The sequence below is a fragment of the Aedes aegypti genome, chromosome 1 (genome assembly GCF_002204515.2).
Source record: "Aedes aegypti strain LVP_AGWG chromosome 1, AaegL5.0 Primary Assembly, whole genome shotgun sequence".
NCBI classification, from domain to species: Eukaryota; Metazoa; Arthropoda; class Insecta; order Diptera; family Culicidae; genus Aedes; species Aedes aegypti.
The window spans coordinates 209,859,318-209,873,114 of NC_035107.1; the positions used below are offsets into that span (position 1 = coordinate 209,859,318).

Here is a 13,797-nt window from a genome sequence, read left to right on the forward strand (position 1 = left end):
GGAGGGAACGAACGACCAGACAACTTAGCTAAATTAGCGCGAAACAAGCAAAAGCTCAGCTTTCCTGTACCCTCTCAAGACGTAAAAATGGCTCTGAAGCGAAGTGTTTGGTTCACATGGGAATTTGCGTTAGCGTTAGCGTTAGCGTAGTTACGGTATACTAGCAACATTCATGTTTCTTTTTAATAATCTCATTATGACTACTTTCAGGAACAAGGCAGGGGAGTATACCTTGTTCAAATCATAAACAAGAATACTAAAAGCATGAATATCACTATTCTCGGCCACGCCCATCTTTACCGTAACTTGGGATAGGGGAAGGAAATGTTGATGTAGCACTTACGTAATGAGAGGCCACCGACTCAGCGACACCCTCATAAGTGCTACGGAGTTGGTTCACATGGGAATTTGAAAGGCGCTAAGTTCAGTCATAACTTTGGCTGCCTTTGGGGCCGGCGCGGTCATATATGACCGCAGTACAAAAAAGGCTGTAAAAAAAGAACCAATGAACAAATGTATATACTGTCTTCGGCAAAGTTGTCCCAAATGTACTCTTTTATCAGAGAAAAATATGAAGTATATGCCTTAATGACCTAATTGACAACCTAGAACATCCTGAACATCCTGAAGTTTGGAAAATTGAACTATAAGTACATACGAAGCGTGAAATGCTGTTTGTGAACATAAATGATGTTCAGGCTAGATAATACAGAATTACTCTTTTAACGAAAACACTATTTCACTTGCTTTGCTATGTCCTGGGATGTTCTAGGACGTCCAAACTGTCCTGAAGCACACTCTTTGAATCTACAACCGTAACAGTAATTGTTTGGGTTAAAAACAATAACATTACAAATTCAAATAGAATCTACCAACCTCTGAGAATCTCAAGAGCTATTTCAAGAAACGTTTGGGATATTCCAGGCCCTCCAAATTACCCTGGAGTTTAGAACTTCAGGTCTACACTTGTTCCAGTAGTTATTCTCGCTAAACTGAGTGAAGTTATATAATCTACAATGTTTACTAAACCTTGTCACGGATCAAAAGGCTACTTCAAGAAACGTTTGAAGTATTCCAGGCCCTCCAAATTACCCTGGAAATCTGAATTTCATGTCTACATTTATTCCAGTAGTATTTCTTGCTAAACTGGGTGAAGTTATATAATCTACCATGTTCACTGAACTTTCGCACGTATCAATAGGATGTTTTAAAGAACGTTTGGAGTATTCCGGGCCCTCCAAATTACCCTGGAGTTTAGAACTTCAGGGCTACACTTATTCCAGAAATTTATCTCGCTAAACTGAGTGAATTTATAAAATCTTTCCTGTTCACTAAACCTTCTCATGCATCAATAGGCTGTTTCAAGGAACGTTTGGGATATTATAGGTGCTCCAAATTACCCTGGAGTTCAGAACTTCAGGTCTACACTTATTCCATTTTTTTTTCTTGCTAAACTTAGTAAAGATATATAACTTACCAAGTTTACTGAACCTTGTCACGGATCAATAGGCTAATTCAAGGAACGTTTGGGGTATTCTAGGCCCTCCAAATTACCCTAGTGTTCGTAACTTCAGGTTTACATTTGTTTCAGTAATTTATCTCACTAAACTGAGTGAAGTTATATAATCTAACATGCTCACTAAACCATCTCATGGATCAATAAGCTCTTTCAAGGAACATTTGGGATATTCCAGGCCCTCCAAATTACCCTCACGCAGAGAATTAACAGCTATTCAAAATAATAAATATTTGTGTTGTTTTTTATAAACATTTTTAATTTATTGCAATTCAAAAATGCGTTGGAACAACAATATTTTTTATCAGAATAAATCAAAAATTTTGTTGGATTGAATAGGAGCAATTCTAACTAGAAATTTGTTGAAACAACAAAACAAAATCATTACATCAAATAAAAGTTTTATTTGTTTTAATTTCCCTCACTGTTGGTTCAATTAACCATGCGTGTAGCATGAAAACTGCCCCGCCATTTTGGTTCTCATTTGAAACGGTACGAAAGTGGAAATATTAATTCGGTGTGTTGTATTTAAGTGAAAAACGTGCAAAAACTGCTGTGTAAGGAGTTTGGGTCATCGTTTTTTCATTACTGTTTCAGAGTCGAAACTGTTTTTGGTAAGTTTCGGCCATTCTTTCTAAATTGTTGTTTCCACTAATGCATTCTAAATTATTGCAGTCGATTCCTACACGAGCTGATGATTGCATTCTTTCTTGTCGCAGAGCTGATAAAATTCATTCGTCAGTTGAACACATTATGGAGCAAGTTTCATAAACTTCTTACGTAAGAGAAAATAAAGTAGGCTATTCAGAACGATTATCGTTGTTTATTTTATAAAAAGAAAAAAAAACAAAGATTTCGGGGGACTGAGATTAATAAAAATGAGTTTTTATTTCAAACAAAAACATTATCACACCAAAAAACAGTGCAATATTGTTACAAAAACTATAGGTTTTATTTTAATGCAGAAAATTGTTGTTTCGAAAGAAAAGAAAGTCGAAACAAAAAATATTTTTGTTGCCCCGCATTTAACCCAGCTGTCAAATTCAACAATAAATATTTTTGAACCAAATTACGAGTTATTATTGAAACAATGAAAGGCAATTATAAGCCGGCAAATAATACAGATATATTTTTGTAATGATATAGAATATATTTAATATTAAAATTGTTTTCTCTGCGTGCTGGAGCTCAGAACTTCAGGTCTGCACTTGTTCAAGTAATTTATCTCGCTAAACTGAGTGAAGTTATAAAATCTAACATGTTCACTGAATTTTCTCACGGATCAATTAGCTGTTTCAAGGAACGTTTGGGGTATTCCGAGCCACCTAGATTACCCCGGAGTTCAGAAATTCAGATCTACAATTGTTCTAGTAATTTTTCTTACTAAACGATGAAGTTATTTAATGTTCACTGAGCTTTCTCACGAATCAAAAAGATATTTCAAGGAACGTTTGGAGTATTCCAGGCCCTCCAAATTACCTTGGAGTTCAGAACTACAGGTCTTCCCTTGTTCCAGTAATTTTTCTTTCTGAACTGAGTGAAGTTATATAATCTACTATGTTAACTGAACCTTCTCATGGATCAATATGCTGTTTCAAGGAACGATTGAGGTATTGCAGATCCTTCAAAATTTCCCCAGGACTTCAGAACTTCAGGTCTACTATTTTTCCAGTAATATTTCCTTCTAAACTGAGTGAAATTATATAATCTACCATGTTCACTGAACCTTCTCACAGACCAATTGGCTATTTCAAGGAACGTTGGTGATATTCCAGGCCCTCCAATCTACCCCTTTGTTGCAGTAACTTTTCTCGCTAAAATGATCAAAGTTTTCCCTTTGGGGCCGGCACGGTCATTTATGACCGCAGTCGGAAAATGGCTGTATAAAAAGAACCAATGAATAAAATTTACTGTCTTCGGAAAAGTCCTTGCAAATATACTTCCCTGTCAGGGAAAAATTTTAGGTGTATGCCTTAATGTCCTACTTGGCAACCTAGAACATCCTGAACAAGCAGAAGTCTGACAAATAGAATAATTAGTATAAAAGTAGCTAAAAATGCCTTTTGTAAATACAATTGATGTTCGTACTTGGTACATACCTATTATGTCAAGACAAACGCTGCTTCACATGCCTTTTCATGTCTTGGGATATTCTACGACGTTCAGACTTTCCCGAAGCTCAATTCTCGAAATTTACAGCAGTAGTTGCTTGCGCTAGAAATAATCAGCGATGCCAGATTTCTTTGGAAATCATTCCATAGACGAAAAGTGATAAGCGGGGGGAGAGATCCCCGGCATTGCAATTCCGTAGATTTCCGTTGGAAAAATCCGTAAATTACCGTAGAATAATGAGAATTTCCGTAGCTTTCTGTAGAAAATATACATTTTTCGTAGAATTATCTTACGGATCCGTAGAAAGTGCTCAATTGCGTAGATCTACGGAAATTTCCGTAGATCTGGCAACGCTGCAAATAATATTTTCAACTCAAACGGAATCTATTGACCTCTGAGAATCTCAAAAGCTTTTCCAAACTATCCTGGAGCTCAGAACTTCAAATCTGCCCTTGTGGCAGTGTTTTTTTTTTGCTAAATAGAGTTCAGTTATATAATCTACCAGATTATATAGGGCCCTCATAGCCGAAGCTGTAAAGACGCGGGTATTCATCATGACCATGCTGAGGGTTCCGGGTTCGATTTCCGGTCGGTCCAGGATCTTTTCGTAATGAAAATATTCTTGACTGCCTTGGGCATAGACTAAAGGGTGTCAAATTGTGAATTGTGAATTGTGGGTGTGAAATTGCCACACACAAAATTGATTTGCAAAATTCGAGTTTTCATCCGATTGCCATCAAAACTTCAGGGATTGAGAAATAACTATTAAACTTCATTTTACCTCGTATTTTATTTACAGACCATACGTAAATGCCCGCACCTTGGCCTCAACCCCGGCCATGAGATTCTGCACAACCTGTGAATCAACCGTTTTTTGCATGTACCTGTGAATCAACCGTTTTATGCATCGTTTACGCATTTAGACTCTACTGACGTTTTCACAAATTGTTCTCAAACAAAAGGTGAAAAGCAGGGGGGTTGAAAATAGTATATTTTTACGTGACATAATTTATGGATGCTTCCCAATAGATGTCGCTAATTATGACTGGAAACTTTGTCGAATACATGGAATACGGAAGTGCTTCGTTTCGTGGTTATTAATTTATTACCACTAAATCCTGACTCTCATCGCGTTGTAGATCTTATGTACTGAACATCCCGACAAGTGAGATAATCTAGAACATTCGAAATGATCTGATAATATTTGCTGAACACTCAGAAGGTTCAGAATATACGGTAGATTACAGTTCATCACCTTGTATGATGAACAAGGTTGCTATTACAAGCATAGACTTCAAGTTATGAACTCAAGAGCAGTTTGGAAGACCTAGCACCTCCCAAAAAATATTTGTCATCATTTCTTGTTATGTTTAGCATTTTGAGCACCAAAACTATTGAAATGCGTTCAAAAAACTGTATAATAGTTCTTGGAAAAAATCAGGCCCCAAAGGGTTAAGTAAGTACCCAGACGGTAACAATACTTCCAAACAACGAACTCTCGACTTCGTATAGCGCTCACTCGTCTCACCCATTCGCATCTTGTGGATAAAAACCATACTACCTATATGTCGCTTTTGTGGAACCCAAATAAGAATCCCACGCATCCTAATTGACGACAGAGGATATTCTCAACAACGGATCAGAAGCGAAATCACTTCGCTTCACCGGATCACTTACTGAAATACTAGCGCAATGTGCAAAAAGAGAAGCGAACATTTCGCAATTTCTTAAAGATTGTAATTTCTATAATCAATAGGTATAAACGATGTTAGTGTGAATGAGTGTTGTTGAAGAATTGATGGATGTTGAAGGGCGAATGCGACTATTTCGACACGAATACCATATAAATGGTGAAGAGTCCTAAATAAATATCAATAATAATGTTTGCATGATAATCAATGGGGCCTTCCTTAGCCGAGTGGTTAGAGTCCGCGGCTACAAAGCAAAGCCATGCTGAAGGTTTCCGGGTTCGATTCCCGGTCGGTCCAGGATCTTTTCGTAATAGAAATTTCCTTGGCTTCCCTGGGCATAGATGATGTCTTCGACAAAGTTGTTTAGTAGGTCAAGGACTAACATATGATAAGCTACCTAACAAGAAAAACTGCCACAAGAAGGCGCTAGTGAGCATGCAATATTTTAATCACGGATATCTCAAGATCCCGATTTTTTAGAAAGATGGTGTTTTCGGCAAAGTTGTTCAGTAGTTCAAGGGCTACCATGTGATGATCTTCTTGATTTGGAATTCTTTCAATAGATGGCGTTAGTGAGCATGATATTTTGCAAACACTGATATCTCAGGATCCAGGACCTATAAAGTTGACGTCTTCGACAAAAGTGTTGAATAGGTCAAGGTCTAGTATGTAATATGCCACCCAACTTGAAAGTCTACCACCATATGGCACTAGTGATCATGCTGTATTTTGATCGCCAATATCTTAAGATAATGATATTTTAGCAAGATGGTGTTTTCAGCAAAGATTTTTAGTAGATCAAGGACTAAACATGTGATATGCAGTTTGATTCGGAATTCTTCCACAAAACAAAATTTTCGAATTGAATTATTTCAGGTTCCTGGTTAGGAAAATAAAGTTAGATTACAAAGATGGTGTCTTCGATGAAGTTGTTCTGTATGCCATGGACCAACGTGTTAAGTGTAAAATATACCTACTCAAAATTCTTCCACATTCAATTCAAAATGCAATGGGCTGCTAGATTTCAAATACTTCCATCAGGCTAGAGAAAGAGTTCCTGGTTTAATTTTTTTCAAATACAGAATCTGAAGTTCCCGATTATTTTAAAACTTGACGTCTGCATCAAATTTATTAGGTAAGGAAAGTGCTCATATGTTATTGGCAATTATTGCTCGTTTAGTTAAGGAATAGATTCTCGTGCACATTTTTAACGTGTAAAAATAAATACTCACAGGTCAGTTTATATGGCACTTTCATAGAAGCACGCACCTTGCATTAAATGTACAATCCAACATAATGCATTACATGTGCGTTACTTGTTGGTTTTGTTAGCTACGACACCATCCAATATATGGCAAACATGGTGGGAGAATATTTTGGTGTGACAAAATTATTTAAGTGTGAGTCTATTAGAGGGCAAAATCCTCAATATATTTTGTATTATGTAACCCTGCGCCAGTGAGCATTTAATTTTCTGAACATCTTATGATACTGATCATTTGGGCTCATCTATACACGTTTTGTCAAATGTTAAAACATTTTGCTACAAGTAAATTAATAGATAAGCACAAAATAAAATTAAACATATAGGGTTCATTCTACTTCAAACTCTAGATTCAAATTGAACAATATTATTTTTATATTTAGTAGAAAAGTAGGACGCAAACTTCTCGTTGCTGGTGATCATCTAAATTCGTTGCTGCACATCTCATGAGAGCACACTCTCGCAGTACTGGTCGGGTTTGATATTATGGCACGTCTTTTTCCTCCGGAAAATCAGCTTGAGAGATAGGCTTATGATTATCGCCGTGACCGATAATTTCACTTACTGGTTGTATGCAAATAAATTCAAAGTGCTCTTTGTGCTAGTATAATCATAATATGGTTATGGTTATACTAGCACAAAGAGCACTTTGAATGGATTTGTAAACAACACGGGCAATGACTATTCGTGATCAAACGTCAACATCTCACCGCAAAATCGCTAGTGTTTGGAGGTGATTTCAACCTCCAAATTGCCAAATAACCTCCAAAGCATCACCTCCAAGTTAGTTCTAATACCCTCCGTTATATGAAATATGGTGGCGCGTCGATCGTCGCAAGTTTATCGTTAAACAGTCAATCACATTCGAGGTGATTCGAACAATGTTGTAGTGTGCGTGCCATCCCGTGAGTCGCCATAAGAAACCGAGTTTCTCATATCACTTTGCACTACCACACATCCATCTTTGTTTTTGTGTAACAGCTTTCTGCCGCTCATGAGCCTCTGTACGTGCCATTAGTTGTTTTGTTCTTTTAACTTTTACTGTGCGCCGTATGTTGGAGCTGTCTCGCTCTCTCTCACGGGCAACTCGAAAACAGCGCACACAGAAAAAGTCAAACGTTTTGTAGCATGCATAGGCTCATTAGATATATGATAAGCCTTTTCATTAGTCGATGTTCCATAGTTCGATATCGACTCATGAAACCATACTTAGAACAAAAATATAATAATTACTATAATGCTCCCTTTTATCAGCTTTCTAAAGAATATCTGTTCCATGAGTCGATGATCTTTTGAGTATCGACTGGAAATTTGACTGTCCTTGAAATTCTGAAGTATATTCTGATGGGATTTTCATGCTGAAGAGCACCGTTTTCGAATCAAACGGTTTATTACATGTAAAACATGCTTCAGTCTTGGACAGAATAAACAACTTAGTTGAAGACGTCATTTTCATGACTAAGCAATCACGATCCTAGATATTTGGGTTGAAAATTTAGCATACTCAGTGGCACCATCTAGTGGAAGAATTCCCAAGCAAGTGTGGCCCATCACAAGTTTGTACTTGACTTACCTGAGATATTCGCGATCAAAATACGCCATCTGTTGGTAGAATTTCAAGTTTTGTGGCTTATTACATACTAGACCTTGACCTATTTAACACTTTTGTCGAAGACGTCAACTTTATAGGTAACGTGGATCCTGAGATATCTGTGTTTGCAAAATATCATGCTCACTAGCGTCATCTATTGAAAGAATTCCAAATCAAGAAGATCATCACATGGTAGCCCTTGAACTACTGAGCAACTTTGCCGAAAACACCATCTTTCTAAAAAATCGGGATCCTGAGATATCCGTGATTAAAATATTGCATGCTCACTAGCGCCATCTTGTGGCAGTTTTTCTTGTTAGGTAGCTTATCATATGTTAGTCCTTGACCTACTAAACAACTTTGTCGAAGACACCATCTTTCTAGGTAATCAGGATCTTGAGATATCGGTGTTTGAAAAATTAAATGCTCACTAGCACCATCTGGTGGCAGAATTTCGAAACAAGCAGCCTATCACATGTTAGCCCTTGACCTACTGAACAACTTTGCCGAAGACACCATCTTGCTAAAAAATCTGGATCCTGAGATATTTGTGTACGAGATGTTGCATTGCGAAATGTCCACTACATCGGTTCCCCCGGGGCACAATCCGATGGCCACAGGAAGATGAGGATGTTTCCAAAGTGTTTTCTGTCCACTGACCAATTGGTACCGTTGGACTGAAGAAATTTGTCGAAGACATCCATATTCTATCTTGCCTAGCTTTGGATGTACAATCAAAATTGCTCCGCGTGTACTCAGTACACGATGCGACCGCTCGTGTGACGGGCCCGGTAAAAAAAAGTTACACGAGCGGTCGCACTGGTGTACTGAGTACACGCCTAAAAACTTAGGTTAAAAACACGATGTTTTCGAATACTTTTCGTTGATTTTTTCGAAAAATTTCTTCTCTACAAGCAAGAAGAAGAGTAGATCTTGGAATAGGACCAACACCCGGATCAATTTGAAGGGATTTTCAACGTGTTTTTCGACTTTTCGCAAAGTGCGTGTACTCAGTACAATAGGGCGACCGACGGTGGGTTAATAACTGTGGAAGTGCTCATAAGAACACTAAGCTGAGAAGCAGGCTCTGTCCCAGTGAGGACGTTAATGCCAAGAAGAAGAAGAAGAAGAAGATAATCACGAAGAAACTCGATACCCTAGGAAATCGGGAAAATTTCCTTAACCAAAATATTCTCGGTTGGCGGGATTTGAACTTACGACCTCTACTCATAGTCCATGCAAAAACCTATTCAACTATATTATAGATGATTCAGATTACTCGGTTGGTTTCGAAATTACAGTTCGTCAAATTTAGAATCTCTAAATATAGATTCCCGATCGTCCTGTGACCTCATTTGAACTTTTTGTTGGGGACTAAGTAAAGTTTACAGAAAAAAAAATAAAGAATAAAGAACACTTACTCGTAACCGTTGTCGTCTTCTCCGTTTTCGTCCCCATCAACGTAGTCATCGTCATCGTCGCCATCGAAATCGTCCACGTCCTCATCGATTGTGTAGGGCAGCTTCGTAGTTCCTCCTCCAGCCGCGCTACCATCTTCCCCAGCACCTTTGCCACCACTCTCATCCAGTGAACCGTTTTGCGAAGTTTCGAACACCTCCCGCTGGACGTTCGCATCATTGTAATCGGTTACACTGTGGGCAACCCGTTCGTGCATTTTAATGTCTTGCTGCCGCACAAACGTCCGGGTGCAGAACCTACACTTGATGGCCTTGAACGTGGAGTTCTCGCTATGGTACTTGAGCTTGTGGGCTTTGAGATAGTGTGGCCGGTTGAACATGGCCATGCAGATGTCGCACGGGTAGCGCAAAGACCCCGTATGGATGAACGTGTGCTCCATCATGATGTACTTCCGGCTGAACGACTTCGGGCAATACTGACACTTGAAAGGGCGGCGAACGTTAAGACCTTGTCGGATAGGCCTTGGGTTCGGGCCCTTCCCGGCCACGGTGGTGGGTTTGACCTCTTTTTTCAGGTGATGCGTGGAGGTATGGGCCCGGAGCTTGTCCGCTGATCTGAACTGCATTCCACACTGCAGGCATCCGAAGCTTATTTCGTTTTGCTGCATTGAGACCGGAGTTGAGGTATTGGATTGAGCCGCCTCCTCGATCGCTTCCTTCCCATCAATGTCCGGATCGAGCTTTTCCTTTTTGATCTTGACCTCCGACTGGTGCACCAACCTGGTGTGCGTTTTGCGATCCATCTTGCGCAGGAAGATCCTAGGGCAGAACTTGCAGCGGAAACGACACTTGGGTTGCCCGATGTCTCCCTGGTGGTAGCGCTCGCGATGCTTCTGCAGGTAGAACTTCCGATCGAATCGTGCGTCACAGTCTTCGCATTTGAACGGCAACTTGCCCTGGTGGTTGAGGATGTGCATCCGAATTGTCTGTCGAGATTTGAACGTCTTCGGACAGAACGGACAAGACATGATGGAACCGATGGGGTGATCCCGGCTGACGTGCTCCTCAAGCTCTCGCAGCGATGGGAACAGTTTCGTACAGATGGTGCAGTTCAGATTGGGACCTTCTGGCCCGCTCACCGGAAACAATCTTTGTCTTTTCTGCGTGGGAGTACTGGAAAGTATCGGTCGCTTAATGTTAATGATAGGCTTCGTTTCCGGCATGGCGAGCATGGAAGATGAAGCAGCTAGAAAAAAAAACATGAAATTCAATCAATTGGCAATGTATCGTCAACAGGGCTAGTAGCAGCGGCGTCAGAGCAGTCTTCCCAAACGAACACCGAACACGTTGGTTCAGGCGGTTTCGGTACTCTCCTTGTACTCTGTTTTCGTGTGCAAACCGAAACGCTCGAAACTGAACCTAAACCCAAACATGTGTAAACATTGGTTCAAACGCCGGTTCGAAAACCGGTCCATTTGTACCTCGATTGCAACCGCGGTTCAAATTTTGGTGCAAATCTTCAGTTGCATCCGAGGTTCAGAACGATGACACAAACGGAGAGACATAAAATTGTTGATATCCACGCTTAGGGGTGGTCCATTAATTACGTAAGGGTTTATGGGGGGAGGGGGGGTTGAAGATTTCTTACGCGCCATACAAATTATTTTTGGTTTTCATACAAAAAATCTTACCAAGAGGGGAGGGGGGGTTGAAAAACCGCTAAAATTGTCTTACGTAATTAATGGACAGCCCCTTATCAATTTCTACTTATCGTGTCTTGTTGTTTGATATACTTAGTAAAATCCTTGTTTTTTCATAAAGTTACCACTGAATGTAACCCAAATATTGAACTCAATTGATCTGCTTTAATGAAACATTTATTCAAGCCTCAAGGGTCTTGCGAATTGAACCAAGAAGTTCCATATATGATCGAAGAAATTTATCCGCGTGGATTTCAACCGTTCTCTGTCTGTCTGCTTTGTGCCATTATTTGAACCCAAGTTTGAACCAAAGTTTGAACCGAAGTACACATTTACCGGGTTCGGTTTGATACACTGGTACGAAGCGTGTTTGTGGTTCAACACAAGTTGCAATGTTCGAACCAAAGTTGCACATCGGTTCGGTTCATGGGAAGACTGCTTCAGAGTAATTTTAGAGACTTCATGCTTGGAAAAAGAAACCAAACAGGATCCAATAAGAGACCAAATACCAATCAAGAAAACCTAAACAAATTTCTTCAAAAATTCGAAAATCTCTGAAATAAATCATTATGACTCTTTTTAATATATTAGAATCCTCTGAGCAGAATCTCAATAGAGAAACTTAAAAGTAGATTGGACTACCTTGTACCTTTTAATTCCGCCCCTAATCATTACGGATCTTTTTGAAAGAACTCATATTAGAAAAATTCCACGTAAAATTGGTCAGTCACAGAACTCAACCATCTTAGATTTGCATGCACTATAGTGTGGTGCTTCCTTCGAAGGGCAATTCGTCCATTCAGACCGTTACCCGGCAACATCAAATGGGGACGTTGGGCACACTTATGTTTGCCGCAAGCGCCCTATGAGTTGGGCTAGCTCCTCAAATTTAAACAGCAAGGCAATATGCATAGCGATGTTTCACTTTTTTTTTCTCTTTTTTTAAAGACATCAACTTTTCATATGGGAATTTAAAGGTCTAAAAGGAAGGGTTTTTGGGCTCTTTCTGGAAAGTTTCAGGTGAATATTTGTCATAGATTTCTGTCGAAAAATTCGAATGCTTTGACAACGTTCTTTGAGGAATTTTCGGTGCAAATCCGGACAAATTTTAGAAAACAGTTTTAACGTTTTAACATCCATTTTCGCTTTTTATGTATTTTTTTATAAAACTTGTAGGTAATTTATATCTACCTTGATCATTTAAATCCATTGGCGTAAATACAGGGGGCTAGCCCCCTAGAAAATATACTCTTATGCTAAGTATGCACTTTGCTTAAGGGATTTTTTGATCGAATGGGTGATGCTAATGTTTAAGTCACTTAAGTCATTATTACCAACCCTGCCGTTGGTCACTGGAAGAACTAGACCTCAGTGTTCCAATTAGGGGAACGTGGGGCAAGATGAGCACCCCTTGTCTGTGTCGCTCTTACCGAAGTTTATCAAAAAAATATTTGGGGTTCTGATGAAAACCATTAAACTGATCTGACGACCATAAATTTCAACCAAAAAATCAACAACACAACGTAAATATTGTCAAAAATACATGTTAGTCCAAAAATTTACCCATTCCATATAAGATTTGATCATTTAAGAGGGACATTTTTGTTGCGTAAACAAATTCATTCATATGTTTTTGGCCGTATTGTTATAGAACAATCTTCTGTAGATAATATGGAGCGAAACTTTTATCAAATTACTTAAATGTTTCAAATGTTTTGATTATATTAAAAAGTTTGCACCCTTGGGGCAAGATGAGCACCATGCTCAAAATTAAGTAAAAGTGTGAAATTATAGAACCACATTTATCTGTGGGCTTGACGTACGGTATCCGCTTTGTACAAAACTATTTTTCTAAAAATATATTAACATACAACAAATTTGATCGTTTTTTAAGTAAAATTTTAGTAATTTATTAAAATTGATTTATTTTTTGATAAAAGCTTGAAAAATTAAGCTAGTTGAAAATAAATACCATCAGAAATTAAAGATAATATCTTCGGATATTACAAGCATTGCAAAATAATAATTTTCTTGCCCCACAGTATTTTTGACCGATGATAAAAAAGCTATTTTTCAACGTGTTATTTGGAAAACTATTTATAACTTTTTGAAACTTTCAATGGTTGGTGGTCAAAGTAATAATGTAAAAGATATGTATGGTTACCAATTTTACCAAAATAAGAACGTTTAAGTAGGATTAAATCACTCTTATCTTTAGGGTGCTCATCTTGCCCCGCCTGACCCTACAGAGAAGAGTTACGATGGAGTTCCCAAGCACAAGGATAGTATTATCAGCATTGAATCTGCAGGGTGGCATAATATCAGGTTCACCTGCTCAGTATTATATCTACTGCCGCTGACGTTCCGTGGAAGGGTTAGAAATGACGTCGATCCGCGATAAACGTTAACTGTTCAATGTATGTACAAATTGCTGTACAAAATTCTGCTCGATCGGTAAAGCTAGCTGTTCAAAGTTTGTATAGGATTTACTTACATTTAAAAAAT

General features: G+C 38.7%; 1 protein-coding gene across 2 annotated transcripts in view; it reads right to left on the bottom strand.

The window, feature by feature from the left end:
- Positions 1 to 13,797, bottom strand: part of LOC110681511 (zinc finger protein Xfin-like) — a 41,200-nt gene that overhangs the window by 17,745 nt on the left and 9,658 nt on the right. Inside the window, exon 3 of one of the 2 annotated variants that reach the window (XM_021857432.1) lies at positions 9,596 to 10,835. In XM_021857432.1, the coding sequence (XP_021713124.1) occupies positions 9,596 to 10,835 (1,240 nt within the window). Of the gene's footprint in view, positions 1 to 9,595; positions 10,839 to 13,797 lie in introns of both variants that reach the window. The other variant, XM_021857430.1, reaches the window with a different exon arrangement.